General features: G+C 36.6%; 3 protein-coding genes across 4 annotated transcripts; 1 reads left to right on the top strand and 2 right to left on the bottom strand.

Annotated features, from left to right (window-relative positions):
- LOC104782114 (heavy metal-associated isoprenylated plant protein 3-like) lies at nucleotides 1735-3599 on the bottom strand. The gene is made up of 3 exons (XM_010506941.2): nucleotides 3003-3599; nucleotides 2679-2757; nucleotides 1735-2581 (listed from the first exon to the last, which is right to left on the bottom strand). The coding sequence occupies exons 1-3, from the start codon at nucleotides 3462-3464 to the stop codon at nucleotides 1920-1922; spliced, it is 1203 nt and encodes a 400-aa protein (XP_010505243.1). The 5' UTR covers nucleotides 3465-3599; the 3' UTR covers nucleotides 1735-1919.
- On the top strand, nucleotides 7244-8329 carry LOC104782112 (zinc finger protein 593 homolog). Its single transcript, XM_010506940.2, has 4 exons — nucleotides 7244-7354; nucleotides 7436-7635; nucleotides 7808-7870; nucleotides 8121-8329. The coding sequence occupies exons 2-4, from the start codon at nucleotides 7445-7447 to the stop codon at nucleotides 8221-8223; spliced, it is 357 nt and encodes a 118-aa protein (XP_010505242.1). The 5' UTR covers nucleotides 7244-7354; nucleotides 7436-7444; the 3' UTR covers nucleotides 8224-8329.
- Nucleotides 9904-15458, bottom strand: LOC104782111 (ABC transporter B family member 1). Of its 2 annotated transcripts, XM_010506939.2 has the most exons (11): nucleotides 15443-15458; nucleotides 14856-15346; nucleotides 14703-14757; nucleotides 14443-14618; nucleotides 14163-14363; nucleotides 13776-14035; nucleotides 13374-13690; nucleotides 13064-13287; nucleotides 12352-12725; nucleotides 11548-12265; nucleotides 10199-11470 (listed from the first exon to the last, which is right to left on the bottom strand). In XM_010506939.2, exons 2-11 carry the CDS (start codon nucleotides 15288-15290, stop codon nucleotides 10199-10201), a joined length of 4032 nt encoding a protein of 1343 aa, XP_010505241.1. In that variant the 5' UTR covers nucleotides 15291-15346; nucleotides 15443-15458. The 2 variants fall into 2 exon arrangements, with proteins under 2 accessions (XP_010505240.1, XP_010505241.1); XM_010506938.2 differs by lacking the exon at nucleotides 15443-15458 and having other exon boundaries at nucleotides 9904-11470; nucleotides 14856-15408.

Genomic DNA, 15952 nt, shown 5'->3' with positions numbered 1-15952 from the left:
CTCAGAATAGGGTGTCCGTGTCTGATTTATCCGCAGCACGGCAGCACCCAATGATTGATTTATTGCATGATCTTGAGTGATAGAATAATATCGTATACATAAAATACTAAAATTGAAAGATAATTACGTACGTATACAATTATTTAGAAAAATACAAAGCAAAAGAAGACTAGAGGGGCGAAATAGAAAGTGATGGGATCATCAACATGGTTTTGTTGTCATCGTTTTGTCTTTGTCCAGCAGTCTAGAAGAAATATTAAGTCACTATTTTTTTTCATATTAAGATTAAGTCACCATTAATCATGCTAAATCATGTAGTTACATAAATAATGACTATTTATGACAATAATGCACACCTACACGTACATAGAATGCAAACAAATGCTATATGTTAAAAAGACTTGCGTAATTGTGCAACTAACAAATTCATTACCTCTTTTTATATAATACACGAAGATGGTTACGTAGTCTCTCTGTTTTACATAATATTTTTGTATATACAGTATACGTAATTCCGTTTATATAAAAATACTGTCGTTCTTGGTTTGAGAAAGTGTATATGTGTATATATATATATATATATATTTGAACGAATAACAAATATAAATGGATGAAAACTGAACATTTGGCCATGAGAATTATATATAGTCATGGACCTCATGGTTTATCGAGAAAATGGCTTTAGTTAGCTTTCCATCAATAAACTCATTAATATATTTGTTGATCTTATCAAGATTTCGTACGCTTTAATCATTTTAAACATCTTTCTAAAGGAGTCAATCAACACGAATAGTTAATAGGAAAGCTGAATCCAAAATACATGGTGTTAAATAAGTAAACACTCATAATAATACGTCTTGAATCGCCAAGAACAACGACGATAGTTCTATCAAAATTATCCGTTTTGATAGATAGCAGTTATTAGTTATAATATTCGCTTCATCATTTGACATTATTTTTGTTACTTGTTTGCTGACACTGCAATTAAAGTAAAGCAATTAATTATTATTTGTTAAACGAATTAACTAACAAAGGAACGGGTGTTACACGTAAGAACCGGATGGCTCCATCTCGACTTCAAAAATTTACCTAACTTGCTATACGTACGTTTGCAACAACGCCTTGAGACACATGTATACTGTACTACAAAACTTTCGAAGTTTTTGGAGAATGAAATTAGCATGCAGAACTTGTAAAAGCGTAAGAGAATCAAATATTGATGCTCATCAATCAGCATATATCAGGATTTCTCCTATATGTTTTCCCCCGTGCCGGTAAAATTGGAGATCAAATTTGATGTAACAATGTACAGTTCAAATGAATAGAACAATTTCATGTCGTTTCACTTTGGAAGACAAAATGGATGCCCTATACGACCAGAAAAAGGTGTTTTCACGATATCTAATTCATATGAATAAATGAAGGAAGGACTAAATGATTACTTATATAAAGGGTAACAATAATTATCATGGAGATAATCATATCATAGTTGGTCGAAAAAAAATGGCTTTAATTAGCTTTTCCACCAAAAAAATCATTAACGTTAATAATACTGTATAATCTTTTCAAGATTTCGTACAAGTTAATCATTTAAATCATCTTTCTACATAGGTCAATGAACCAAAATGCTTTTTCAATGGAAAATAAACATTCATTCATAATTCTGAAAAGATAACTATATTCCTTTTTTCATCATTTTACATTATTATTGTTATTTGTTTGCTGACACTACAATTAAATTAAAGCAATTAATTATTACATTAAAGAAACTAAACTAACAAAGGAACAAATGTTACACGTCAGAACCCGCTGGCTCAGACTCAGCCTTTCAAAATTTTCACCTAAGTTTGCTACTTTGTGTTCCCACATTTATGTTATAACCCTTAGAGTTTTTTTATATTTACAAATTAACCCCATGATTACATAACGGAGCAGCCGTTGGGGTTCTCATCACTGAACATCCCAGGACCAGGAGGAGCGTTCATGTTTGGCTGCGAGTACGGCACATAACTCTCACTTGCGTAATTGTATCCTGAACCTGGATAACTCTGACCTGCCATCGGATAACTCTGACCTGCCATCGGATAACCCTGACCTGCCATTGAATAACTCTGACCGTACACGTGTCCTTCTTGCCAATACATTGGAGCCGTCGGATAAGATGAGTATCCATAGTAGTCCATCTTATTCACCATCGCCACAGGCGGCGGCGCACCTCCTCCTCCGCCACCTTCCTTCTTCTCTCCGCCGTCTCCACCTTCTTTTTTCTTCTCTCCGCCGTCACCAGCCTCTTTCTTCTTCTCTCCTCCGTCACCAGCTTCTTTCTTCTTCTCCTCACCGTCACTTCCTTCCTTCTTTGCTTCGTTCACTACAGCGGCAGGAGCCTCTTTCTTTGCTTCAGGAGCGGCGGCGGCTTCCGTCTTCTTTTTCTCAGCGGCTCCGTCATCTTTCTTGGCGGGAACAAGAGGCTCAACGGTTCGTTTGAGCTTCTTGGTGAGAAGAGGCACTAGTTCTTTAACGTCCATTGTTCCTTTCACTGTCACCACATCTTTAGCTCCGTCAACAGTCACCGTTTCGACCCCTGAATACAAATTAATTATTAATAAATTAGCATAATTAATATTTACTTTTTTGGTTTTCGAATTTAGTAACTTCGTTTGTTATTGTTATTTTCTTACCTTTGATTTTCAATATTATTTTCTTGATTTTCTGAATACATCCTTCACAATGTAGTCTGATCTTTAAAGCCACCGAACTCTGAAACACAAAAAGAAATTAAAGTCAAATCAATAAATTATTCATACTCGTTACTTTGTTAAACAAATATTACTTTGTAGCTGCCTAATCTTTTTTCGTTTAACTTATCTGCCTAATTAAACTAGTGTGATCCACACTACAAAATTGTATCCTTTTAAGTTGCTAACGTACGTTGTTTAAAAACAAGCGTACACTAGCAAAAGCTTTTAGTTGCCTCTTGTTCTTATTCAAGTAGAGATTTATACCTCTTTTGGAGCTGCCGGAGGAGGAGGAGTCGCCGCCTTATCTCCACCGTCAGTTTTCTTCTCTTCAACGGCGGCGGGAACAGATCCCTCAACCTTAGGTGGTGAAGGTGGTGGTGGATTCGCGAGAACCACCTTTCTCTTAGTTTTCTCCTCCAACTTCTCCCGGAGAACCACCGGGTCAATCTTACCGACCACCGTAAGCTTATTCCCACCAGTATCCGCCGTCACATCTTTCACTCCACCGAAGTGTTTCACCATTCGCTTGATCTTCTTAGCGCAGCCTTCGCAGTGCATATCAACTTTGTAAACAAAGGCAGAGGCAACCGCCGCGGCAGCGGCCGGAGCTGCCGCAGAATCTCCTTCACCGCTCTTTGGCTTGCTGTCTGTAGTCTCAGCTGAGACTACGGTGGCTGCTGGCTTCTTCTCTTGTTCAACTTTGGCACCTTCTTGAACCTCTCCCATTTCTTGGTTAAAGTGTCAAATTTTATTAGGGGTTTATTTTTATTTTTTGTATTTGAAAGATGAAGAAATGTTTGAACAAGAGTAAGTGGAGGCAAATGTGCGTATATATAGAGAAATATAGGGTGCGTGGAGGTTATTATTTTACAATATTGTTGATACTGATTTTTTTTAACTTAAGTATATTTATAATGGTTTGATGTTACATGTTGATTTCGTATGTGTTTGTGTGTGTGTATTTGTTGGGGGCTGAGGTCAGCGAGAGTGGGCGTTTGACGCCGGTTTGACACAAGTGATGGTACTAGACACGAAGGCACCAAGTTTCTGAACAAACATTATTTTTAAATAATCAATGGATAATATTAATAAAAATTAGTTTGTTTTTTTGCGTAAAATAGCTGATCAAGTTTATTGATTTCTTAAAGGTAAGCATTGCTTTTGAAACACAAAAAGGGTATCATTTCTCAGCTTTGACTACTTGATGACTATAGTCTAGATTAGCCGAATCTTAATCAGTTTAAGGTAAAAATACATTCGACCAATAGTCACAATTCAAAGAATATACATCCTTACCTTACTAAAAAAACAAAACTTTAGTTAGAAGATATATCGCAAAATGCTGTTTTATTATTGAAGTAGTATACGAAAAGTTGGGATCATTTTGTAATTTGTAGATACAAAGTGAATGTATTATTTTGTTAATAATTATATATTGTATATTCAATTATGAAAGAATGTTCACCAAAAGTTTGGTCAAAAACAAAATAAAAAATGGTCCAAAAGCATAAACAAATAATCATAGGTTATATAATTTAGAGTAGGATGAGAAATGAATCGATAATTTTATGTCAGGTGAGAAATTAAATTAACTGCTGATTCGATAATAATGGAAAGATAGCCAGAGATTGGTTAGACAACAAAACACGTAAAACAAGAGAACAGTTTTATTCAATAGAATTTAGTTTTCAATAAGTTGGCAAATATAACCGTTAGAGATGTAACCTAATACAATACTAAAACATTACATTATGGATCGATACAACGTGGTCGTAAACGAATTACTGTGGACTAAATAATAGAAACAAAAGTGATGATTTAATTAAACCATTTTTTGAATTTTTGAATCACATCATTCTTCTTCTTTTTTTTTTTAAAGAATTTGTAAAGAGATTAAAGAGATAAAGATGATACTTTTCTTTCTGATAGATATTGGGTATTGGTTAAAGTCATGATTCTGCAAATTGCATAGTCTTGTCTCATTATAAGTGAAGTTGATGGAACCTCCTCTTCTCTTCTCTTCTCTTTTTGGGTTTTTTTCTTTTGTTTAGAAATTTCATTTTAGAAGGTGGTTTACTTCTACAACAGACTATAAAAAATAAAGATAAAACTCCTTAATTACAACAGATTTAGCAAACGTTTTTAGATATTTTGTTGTATTTTATAGGAAAATATACCCAAAATATGATATAAAAATACCACATTTGATATTGATCCCATTTTACTCACACTAAGATCAGATCTAAAAATTTAAAATAATACAAGAAAAACGACAAATGGCACATGTTTAATTTGTCAAGTTGTTTGACTGAATTATATATTTAGTACAGTACATAAAAGAATTCTAGACATGTGTGTCAGTGTGTGTGTAATTTGCATATATGCCAATGCTACTAGTAAACTTAACAACAAATTTATATGCATATTTCAAAAAAATTGTATATGTTTTCGAGTATTGTGAATGTAATTTCCACGTTTTCTTGTAATATACTATTCGTATCACCTAACCAATGCACATACACTAGTTTACACAATTCGTACAGCACCACTAGCTTATATAACTATTTTAAAAATTCTTCAATATAATTTTGTTTGCTCCCCTGAAGAGCAATTATTGAATTAAATTATGCGAGTTAATTTGGTTTTAGACTTTTAGTAAGTTTCAGCTTCATGGAAGCGGCCAAGAACTGCCTATGTTCAAAAAACATGGGCTGCGGTATAGAGACAAAGACATGAGGAACTGCAAAAACATATTGAGTTTTACACTTTTACTTTTCTTATGAATACACTATCTTATTGGGTTTGGTGTGTGAAAAATATTGAACTTATTTGAAAACTTTATTTCAACTGCATATGAATAGTAAAAGGATAAGGAAAAGTAAAAAAATTGTTTGAAGAGTTGCGTAATTGCGTTTCGTTCTTCCCTTTACCGGTCCATTTTGTCAACATCATGTTTCATTGTGTTTTTTGTTGAATTTGTTTTTTTAAATGGTCCTATGTGTGACGTAATAGCTGAGGTGGACACATATTATCTTATATATTCAATTCATATTGACATGAGATATAATAGAGTTTGATTGAGAACTTTCTTTTTCGTGAAGTTTAACGATCAAAAATGACCACAAACTTTATCGTAAGTTTTGTCTTTGTACTTAAAATTTTGTTGTTTGTGTTTTGAAAACTTATGTGTTAGTAGTTTGGAGTTACGTTTGTCAGTATGTAATCCTATATTTTTTCGTAGCTAAATACGATTTTAGCATTTACCATTTCTTGTTTTGTTTTTAGTTTGGCATCGTTTTTGCTTTTGTGCTCTGTGTACGTACCCTATTTAACTATTAGGAAGAAAAAGGTAAACATGGTTGTTACTTTTAACTATTTAACACGTCATATGACTCAAATCCTTTAAACTATTTTTGTCAAGTACCACAATCACGAATTTTGACAAATGTTGTATAGCCACATGAAACACAAGTGTGGAAACGTTTTCAACACACATTTCATCTTCAAGCTATGATTACAAAATTACTCATCAAATTAAATCTACTAATCCCCAAGACAAAGCCGTTCATATCATATTTGCTCCTCCGCGCGGGCATCTCCTTACATCTTTGCAAAAGAGGTGTACATAGAAAACGATAGGGTATATAAAACGTTTAAAAATCAAGTTTAGTGGGGGCAGAGACAAAGTAGGAACCAATTCAGCAAGAACTCAATTTTTAAACATGATATCTAAACGAAGTTCCAATCGATATGCAACACTATTACAAGAAGAATTTAAAAATAATAAAAGTTGGATTTGGTACGGGTCTGTTTCAATATCATTGTTATCATTATTGTTTCCCTCGGCACAAGCACCTTATTTTATCAGAACGAGACCCTATCGCGACGAGTCTATATGGTGTAGAAGTATCTGGAAAGAAAAAAGGAATTTCCCACATTCCTAAATCCTAACAAATTGACACGTACCATCTTAGCTGGAACATTGTCCCTTACTCTAGATGTGAACCTACTACGTACTAACGTACATCATCAGTTAAAAAAAATCCGATTGTTTCCTCAGAGAGACAGAGAGTAAGATCGGTTCTACTAAGGATATGTCGTCGTAGTGATGATCAAGAACACCCTGGAGAAGAAGACATTGTCGTGAGGAGCATGAAGAGCATGCCATGCAACTCTAAAGATTTTATAGTAGTTTCTTGTTATACTAATAAGCTTATGAAACTTCTGATTATATTCACCCAAATTCAGTCCGAGTACATAGCTAGTTAAAAAACTCGTGAACTATCTTACAATGTAATTACAGACTTTCCTTTTGCTATAATAAAGTTTTCTTGCATAAAACGAGTCTATCAAGTCATGTAAATTCGGATTTTGGTCTTACATTTGACTTTTTCTTATTTTTGAACTATAAAATTTAATAAGCCCAAATTAATCATATACGGGCCTATATAAAAGCTTATTTATAAAAATGGGCCTTTATCACGTCTCAATCCTTTCAAACCGCTTTTTTTTTTAGGTTTAACACTTTATAACCGAAACTGAGAAAATTTCTAGGGTTTCCTCTTCCGCATCGTCGTCTTCGTCTCCAGCTCCTCCTGTGGTTTCTTCTCTGAATCGTAAGTTTTTCAATTGATGCTTCGATTCATTTAGATTCTTTATTGATTTTGAGTTTGATGGGTTCAATTTCATTACATTAGGAGGCTAAAATGGGTAGATGTCCGACTAGAAAAGTGAAGAAGAGGAGATTATCTCACAAAACAGCTCGCCGTGACAAATTCGAAGTGAAAGGAGACGATTTGGTTTACACTGAGTTGCGTAAACCTGAGTCGGAGATGAAGCCTTTAGAGCTTGACCAGGATTTGCCTGGAATGGGTCAATTCTACTGCTTACACTGCGAGTAAGAAAGACTTTAATCAATATAAATGTTTAACCTTTCTTAGCATAAATCTCTCTCTCTGGACTCTTTTGGGTTTATGAATCTTTTGAACTTTGAACCTGTCTATATGTTTCTGATTGTTGTGTTAAGAAGACTGACCCATTTGGCTCTTGTACCTTTATATGTGTTTCAGTCGGTACTTCTCCAAGTCATCAGTGCGAGATGATCATTTCAAGACTAAGAAACACAAGAAGCGGTAAGCTTATTCTTCATTGACTTGCCTTGCATTTGTGTTTGGAACTTTGTTTTAGTTACTATGCTATGTTCAAAGCTACCTTTCTTCTTTGACATAGCTGGCTAACTAAACATTATATTGTTGCTCTACGCATGTCTTTAGCTCTGTTAAGGTGTTAGTTTATAGGTTTCGAAGGTGTTTATTGTGCCTTAATGAGTATTATGACTCTGAAATTGTTTTGCTCCATTTGGATTTTTGTGTGTGATTGCAGTGTGAAGATGATGAAGGGACCAGCGCCACACTCGCAACTCGATGCAGATTTAGCCGGTGGAATGGGAATGCCGGACAATGGTCCAAAGCTGATGGCTGTCTGAGTTTTTTGCAGTTTGTTTTTACTTATAAGTTCAACAGTTGATGGAACTTGGATTTTGTTGTAAGATGGTCCTTAACTAAATTAATGATACAAGGTTTTGTCTGATCGTCTTCTACTACATGTCAGTCTTTTTACTAGAATTGCTACAAAATATACTCATCTCTATATGTTCCATCTTGCCTGCGCATGATCACCAGATCAAAACAACCAAACCAGCCAAATCCTATGAGATCATCCACGCTTAATATTCCATAAGAGAAACAAACCGGAGGATGATGCTGTTATTCAGACACGAGAAGAGACTGTCAATGTGATCGGGAAAAGTCTGCTGGCCCTCTAGAGTTTCGTTTCCAAGCCCATGACGCAAGACAGAGCAAAACGGACCCAACAAAGTTTGTGGGTACATCAACGAACTAACCAGCATCAGTCCAACCGTTTAGATATAAACAGGCTTTGCGAAATTGCTGGACTCCTTGAGACGAAAAGATAGTGAAAAACGGCTAAACGACCAGTCATCATGTCTCTCTGCATCCTCTAAATAACATGAATATTTATTGGCAGGTGAAATTCTTAGATTCTTTGATTGTCACATAGACATAGTTATCAAATTTTGTCATGTGGAAAAAATGTAAGCCACACTTTGTCCTATAAATAATTTTGTGATGCATTAACAGTTTAACACCACCACAAAGCGATCATTACATGTTTTCTTAATGAGTTTACTGAGTGCTTTTTCATTAAATTATAATAGCGTCACTGATATCTAAACTGTTAAAATCTAATTTATATAAAGTAAAAACTTTACATAGAAAAATGTTCACTTCCAGGAAAAGGAAATAGAAAATGATGTAGTATTTTATTTGTGAACAAGTTACATAATACATAGTGGAGAAATCCAGTGTAGGTAGCAAGGGTAATAATTCTGGCCTTGGTTGAAATTCCCAATTAGTGAACGACATGTGCCTAGGTGCTTCTTCTCCTCCACTATAATTTCCAAGTTTGCTCATAATTAAACACAAACTTATTGCACTCACCAACAAAAACAAAGTAGTCGTCATCATCATCATGGTGTGTGTCCCATATGCATATATGCATGTATGGTCGCACGCGTGTGCTGCACAAAGATAATGAAATCAAGAAGTGTTCATAAAAAAAAAGTCATATAAACACAAAAGAAATGTTGTCTTGTCTTTCTTTTACTTTCTTTTTTGTTAGCTTTGGGTCTCATCATCTCATTCAATGTCCTTTTTGGACCCATCCACTTTTTTTTATCATTTTCTGTTTATTTCTCATCTTCATAATTTTGTTCCCCACGTATGTTCGTGTGTCTAAACTCTAAAGCATCCTTTTTGACAGTATTGACATAAAACTCTAGTAACCAATTTTATATGCTTACATTTACTAATCATGATCTACTAAAAAATCATGATTTATACACAAGTGATGTTAAAATAATGTTCTACATACAAGACCCACAACATTCAAACCCCCATCTAACCTATGCAAATGCAATTAAAAACCTTAAAAGATTACAATTTCATCATATATCATATAATTTTATTTTCTTTTAGAACGGATCTCATGATTCGAAAGTTAGTCTTATCTTGAAATCTTGAACAAACCCAACCAATATATATATGGTAACGAGTGCACTCAATCACAATGAGATATATGACCTCAATGAAACAATCATCACCCTTCACTTCACTAGAAAGGCTCATAGATTGCTATGGCATAAATGGATATTACAGAGGTGAAAAATTAGATTAATTTATGATAATACACAATAATAATACTATACCATCAAATCTGAAAACGTCGTTCCAAAAATAAGTAACCCCAAAATCAAAACAAGAAACAAGAAAAAATGAGTTCGTAGAGTTTTTTTCTTTCAGAACATCTTCTGGTATTTAGTTCTTCTTTATACTCTCTTCTTTCTTCTTCTTCTTCTTCTATATGACCAAAAGTAGTAAGTACTAAGCATCATCTTCCTTAACCCTAGAACTTGAACCTGACGTCATACCGATCACCTGAGTATGCGTAAATCTCTGCAACTGTATCATCCGCGCGTAGATTCCATCAGGATTGTTCTTGAGGAGATGCGAATGCGATCCTTGTTCCGCAACTTTACCATCATCTATCACCGCGATCACGTGGGCGTTTCTGATTGTAGATAGCCTGTGAGCCACGACAATGGACGTTCTACCAGAGCAAGCTTGGTCCAATGCTTCTTGAACTGATCTCTCAGACTCTGCATCAAGAGCGCTTGTGGCCTCGTCGAGTAGCATGATCTCTGCTTTCCTAACTAGGGCACGCGCTATAGCTATCCTCTGTTTCTGTCCTCCTGAGAGCTGAACGCCTCTCTCCCCAACATACGTCTTGTAACCTTCAGGTAGCGCGGATATGAATTTGTGGGCGCTGGCCAAAGTTGCAGATTGTATGATCTCTGCTTCGGTCGCGCATTCGTGTCCATATGCGATGTTTTCGTAAATGGTGGTTCCGAACAAGCATGGTTCTTGAGGGACTATGGCTATGTGTTTCCTTATGGCTTTCAAGTTGTACTTCCTTATGTCTTTACCATCAATCATGACACGGCCTGAGGATGGTTCGTAAAATCTCTGGATGAGGGAGATCACCGAGCTTTTCCCACACCCGCTTGGACCAACAAGTGCTAGAGTCTTGCCAGCTCTAGCACGAAGGCTAAGGTCACGGAAGATTTGGATGTCTGGTCTTGAAGGGTAAGAGAAATCAATGTGTTTGAGCTCGACTTCGCCGCGTAAACGGTCTGGGACTGGGGTGGTATCAGGATCATCAGGTTCAATCTCGGTTTTGCGGTCAAGAAGTTCGAAAACAGAACGCATCGCCTGACCACCTTTGATGAAATCAGGAGCTAGTGTGAGTGTTTCTGCTGCACCATTGGCTGAGACCATCAGAACCATGAAGACTCTTATGGTTTTGGAGAAGTCAGAGATGCCATGTTTCACAAGCCATGATGCGTACCATAACCCGAGAGCGTATGATGCGTAAAGACAGAACTGAGCTATACCATAACCACTTCCAGCGATCTGTCCTTTCCAGAAGCAGCGTTTTAATGGTGGTTCAAGGTTTGCAGTGTAGAGACGAACAATCTTTGCCTCTGAATTGAAGGCCGCGACTGTCCTGACATTAGCTATGGCTTCACCAGCGAGCTGCGTCCCCTTGGCATGCGCCGCTTCCAGGTCTCCGGAGAATCCAGTCATGAACATTTTCTGTTAAAAAGATATAACAGAGTATTAGATCTAAACACAACAATAAGAGTATGCATTTGCTTTGTAAGAACACAAACCTGTAAGACAGTTGCAGCAACAACAACAGGGAAGACTGCAACAAGGACAAGTGCTAGTCTCCACTGTAGAACAAACCCGGCAGTGCAAGCTACTAGCATCAGTGCTGTATTCTGCACAATTACTGAGATTCTATCTCCTATAGCGGATCTCACATTATTGGCATCAAGAGCTAACCGAGCTGCTATTCTTGCACTTTCATTCTCCTCTTGATCAAACCAAGCCATCTCATTCTTGAGTACCGCAGTGAGCATCTTCTCACGGACTCTCTTGGTCAGATTCTCACCCACAATGTCCCAGAAAGAATGCTGGAGTGTGTTGAAGATAAGTGCTGCAGAAGAGAGACCGATCAAGAGATAACAGTACTTATCAATCTGTTTGATCATGTATTCATGGTCCGGGTTGTAGTAGATGCTTAGGACTGCGCTGAGGACATATGCAAAGAAAGCACTGAGGGAGCCGCAAACGACAGAGCCTACAGAGCCAAGCAAAGCGTATTTCCACTCCGGTGAGTTCATTTTAGCTAGTCGCCAGAACGAATTGGCTTGATCTTTGAAGGCCAGCTTGTCGTGTCGATAGTTTGGATAAGACGAAGCTTCAATGGAGAGGCTGAAATCAGAAGTTGAGAAATCTGAGAGTCTCCTTGAATAAGGTGATCTTCCATACGACGAATTCCGGGTCATTATTGGCGAGCTAACCGAGTTTCTAGCACTTGAAGGTCTGCAACATATATATATATATATATTAATCATTAGTAACTTAAGAAAAGAACCTTAGTGTGACACAAAATGAATCCGAATATATACCTTGCACTACTCTTTCTCGCATTACTCATAGCAGTTTCATGAGCTGCTTCTTGCATTCTAATTAACTTAGCGTAGATTCCGTTTTCTCCCTTGGAAAAAAGCTCATCATGCGTTCCAATCTCTGAGACACTTCCTTGCTGAAGCACAGCAACAAGGTCAGCTTTGCGTATGGTGGAAAGGCGATGAGCAATGATGAGAGTAGTCCTTCCAATCATGAAACGATCCAATGCTTCTTGCACAAGCTTCTCTGATTCAGAATCTAATGCACTCGTCGCCTCATCTAAAAGAAGTATCGCAGGGTTCTTCAACATTGCTCTTGCTATTGCTATTCTTTGCTTCTGCCCACCTGATAGCTGCAGTCCTCTCTCCCCTACCTGACATTTTTCACATTTACCAACATTAATGTAAATACATAATGACTGAAATAAACAGTGGAATAGTGGTTGCTGATTTTGAAGTTAAAGTAGGAAGAAAAAAACAAGCACATGAACACTCAAAATATTCAACATCAAGACACATGACTAAAACTACTTGTCTGGGTCTCACATGCGTTGTTGACCAAACCCATGTTACTCTGTTATAAATGCTTTTCTAATGACCATACCTTCTTCTCTCTTTTGACTCTTTCAAAAATACCTTAAACTAATGAAATTAAAGAATCAAAAGAACACAGATGCACATAAACCAATGAGTCATGTTAAAAACACCAGACCTGTGTGTCAAAGCCATCGGGTAGTTTGATGATAAAAGAATGAGCGTTTGCGACTCGAGCAGCCTCCTCTATCTCAACTTGATCTGCGTCAGGACGGCCTAAGAGTATGTTTTCTTTGATAGAAGTGGCAAACAATGCAGGTTCTTGGCTCACAAGCCCTATCTGTTGCCTTAACCATCTCAGTTTCAGCGTCTTTAGGTCCTGACCATCTAGTAAAACTTGTCCTGCAGAGAGACGATAAAACCGTGTTAAACTAACAATGCTCAAACAAAACAGCTTGAAAATGTATCAGAATGTTAGATTTGTTAACCTGAGTTGGGGTCGTAAAACCGCTCTATAAGCGAAACGACTGTGCTTTTGCCTGAACCACTGCTACCAACCAAAGCTATGGTCTTCCCAGCGGGAACAGAGAGGCAGAAATTGTTAAGAATCTTAACATCTGGCCTTGACGGATACGAAAAGTCAACATTTTTCAGCTCAACAAGACCCGTGACTGAGTCTAACTCCACACCAGACTCACTGTTCCGCTCTATAGTAGGTTTGTGATCAATGATTCTAAAGATCTTTGCCGCAGCAACCTTAGCTTTCGCAAATGAAGCCATACTCGGTGCTGATTGTCCCAATGCCCTTTTAAACAAACAATCAAAAACCAATATCAAAATCACATGATAAGAAGAAAGAGTGATGAACAGAGAAGAGTTGAGTAGCTTACAATCCACCAATCATGACTGCGAACATTGTAGCAATGGCGAGACCACCGTTGGTCAAATGGTGACGAACGAGATAACCACCGTACCAAAGCAAGAGAGCGTAGCAACAGAAGACAACGAAGTAAGTAGCACCAAGTCCCATTCCTTTAGCTAAACCTGTTTTGTAACCAAGTTTCTGAGCTATCTTTAAAGCTGATGAATAAGCTTGTGAAGCTCTTGTTTCTCCAACGAACGCCATCACTACCCTGATTTGTACCACTGTCTGCCATTTTTAAACAAATCGAATCAGACCCAAAAACACCCAGATGATTGATGATTACTAGATTTGACAAAAATGGAAACTTTATTTATTTTTTGTTTGTTTTCTAGGGATTTGTGCTGCACTCTACCTGTTCGACGATATTACCAGCTTGTGAAAGAGACTCTTGACTCTTATTAGAGAGCTTAGAGAGAGTAGTTGTGTGAATTCCTCCGATCACAGCTATCAACGGAACCACCGCGAGAGTCACTAAAGCTAGTTGCCACACCGCCGTGAAACCAACGATGAATCCAGATACAAAAGTCGCCATGTAATGAATGAAATTACCCAACTGAGATTTCATCATTGAAAAGATCAGATCAGATGAGTAAAGAAGAAACAAAAAGAACCAAAAAGAGAAAGTTTCTTACTTTCTCACTAATGGCGTCTTGAACCATAACAGCGTCGGTGTTAATGGCGAAGACAACATCTGAAGTTCGGACCTCTGTATCAAAGAACTGAATGTCTTGATTCAAAGCTGCTTCTAAATACTTAATCCTCATCTTCGTTGTTTGTCTCTCTCCACTCCACATCCAACACGAAATCTCTGTTTCACAATAACACCAAACTCAAAATCGAATCGGATCAAGAAAACAGTATATAAAACTTTAGATCTCTTCTTTCTTCTAACCTGCCCATGAAGAAGCCCAGATTGCAGCACCAACCACTAAAAAGTAAAGTGCATACTGCAACAAACAAACAAAAAACATTTTTTTTTCAGTTTTAGTGTTGTTTCAGAGATTTGGAAGACAAAAAAATTGAAACTTTGAGAAGTTTAGAGTACCTTGAGAACTTCTTGCATCATCTTGTCGACGTCATTAGCATTAGAACCAAAGGAATTAACAAGATCGGCGAAGAAACGAAGGAACAGAGGTAAAGAGCAGCCATGGACGAAAGCACCAACAGAGCCAATTCCCATCAGTACATAATCTAATCCGTCGGCGAATCTGAAAAGCTCTCTGAAAGCAACTCCAGGAATCTCTGCTTTCTTTGGCTCTTCAACCACTTGTGTCGGCGGCGGAGGAGGAGGACCACCGTCATTATCCATTTCCGGCGAGTTTCTCCGAAGCTCTGTTTCTGGGTTTATAAAGTCGTTGTTGTTGTCAGGGAGAAGCTCAATGCCTTGCATTTCGGACCAGCGCCATAGTTCAAGTTGCTCTTTAATTTCTTCTTCTTCTTCTTCTTCTTCTTGTTTTGTCTGATCAGATTCTTGGGACATTTGTGTATATGTTTTTTAACTTTGCTTTATAGAGAACCTCAAAAACCACAACAGCCCTGAAGAAATTAAAATAAAAAATATAAATATAAATATTTTCTTATAAATTGTATATATAAAAAAAAATAAAACAAATAGCTTCTTCTTCACAGCACTTATATTTTTATAATCTCATCTTTTGAGTTTTCTTCCGCTCTGTATGCCTTCTCCCATACTCTTTTTTTAAGTCTTGACTAATCCCACTTCCGTTTTTAAAATTAAAAACATACTTTATTTCCTTATTTATTAATCGTTTTTACCGTTTAATTTTTTTGTAATTTTAGTGAGTTAATGTAGTGTATTTATTCTGTTCTATGCCAATTTTGTAAAGAAAAATAAATTAGATTAGCGAAAATTTTGGATTTTTTTTTTTCTTTCGTGTAGTGATTTTCACAGCCCACGCTTGATGTTTTTTTTTCTTTTCCTTTTTACATATTTTGTTTCCATGTTCTTGGATTCGTTTGCGTTTTAGTGCGTTATTTTTTATATTTTCTCTCCAATAAAGTTAATATTAATTTTAGTAAATTGATTTTATTTTTTTTATTTTTTTCTTCGGTTTCTTTGTTGCGTAGAAAACAAAGAAAGTGACAGATGATGGAAGAGAGAGATTGATGGAATCCGACATA

This window comes from Camelina sativa, chromosome 4 (genome assembly GCF_000633955.1).
Source record: "Camelina sativa cultivar DH55 chromosome 4, Cs, whole genome shotgun sequence".
NCBI lineage: Eukaryota > Viridiplantae > Streptophyta > Magnoliopsida > Brassicales > Brassicaceae > Camelina > Camelina sativa.
This window is presented reverse-complemented; position numbering and strand designations above follow the sequence as displayed.

Bases quoted from the DNA above. Each gene is read 5' to 3' on its own strand.
- LOC104782114 (XM_010506941.2), bottom strand. From the start codon at position 3,464: ATGGGAGAGGTTCAAGAAGGTGCCAAAGTTGAACAAGAGAAGAAGCCA. The intron at 2,758-3,002 runs GTATAAATCTCT...TTTGTGTTTCAG, and splicing joins CTCCGGCAGCTCCAAAAGAG to AGTTCGGTGGCTTTAAAGAT. The intron at 2,582-2,678 runs GTAAGAAAATAA...ATTTGTATTCAG, and splicing joins AATAATATTGAAAATCAAAG to GGGTCGAAACGGTGACTGTT.
- LOC104782112 (XM_010506940.2), top strand. From the start codon at position 7,445: ATGGGTAGATGTCCGACTAGAAAAGTGAAGAAGAGGAGATTATCTCAC. The intron at 7,636-7,807 runs GTAAGAAAGACT...TATGTGTTTCAG, and splicing joins TTCTACTGCTTACACTGCGA to TCGGTACTTCTCCAAGTCAT. The intron at 7,871-8,120 runs GTAAGCTTATTC...GTGTGATTGCAG, and splicing joins ACTAAGAAACACAAGAAGCG to TGTGAAGATGATGAAGGGAC.
- LOC104782111 (XM_010506939.2), bottom strand. From the start codon at position 15,290: ATGTCCCAAGAATCTGATCAGACAAAACAAGAAGAAGAAGAAGAAGAA. The intron at 14,364-14,442 runs GTAAGAAACTTT...ATGAAATCTCAG, and splicing joins AAGACGCCATTAGTGAGAAA to TTGGGTAATTTCATTCATTA. The intron at 12,266-12,351 runs GTATATATTCGG...TATATGTTGCAG, and splicing joins GCGAGAAAGAGTAGTGCAAG to ACCTTCAAGTGCTAGAAACT.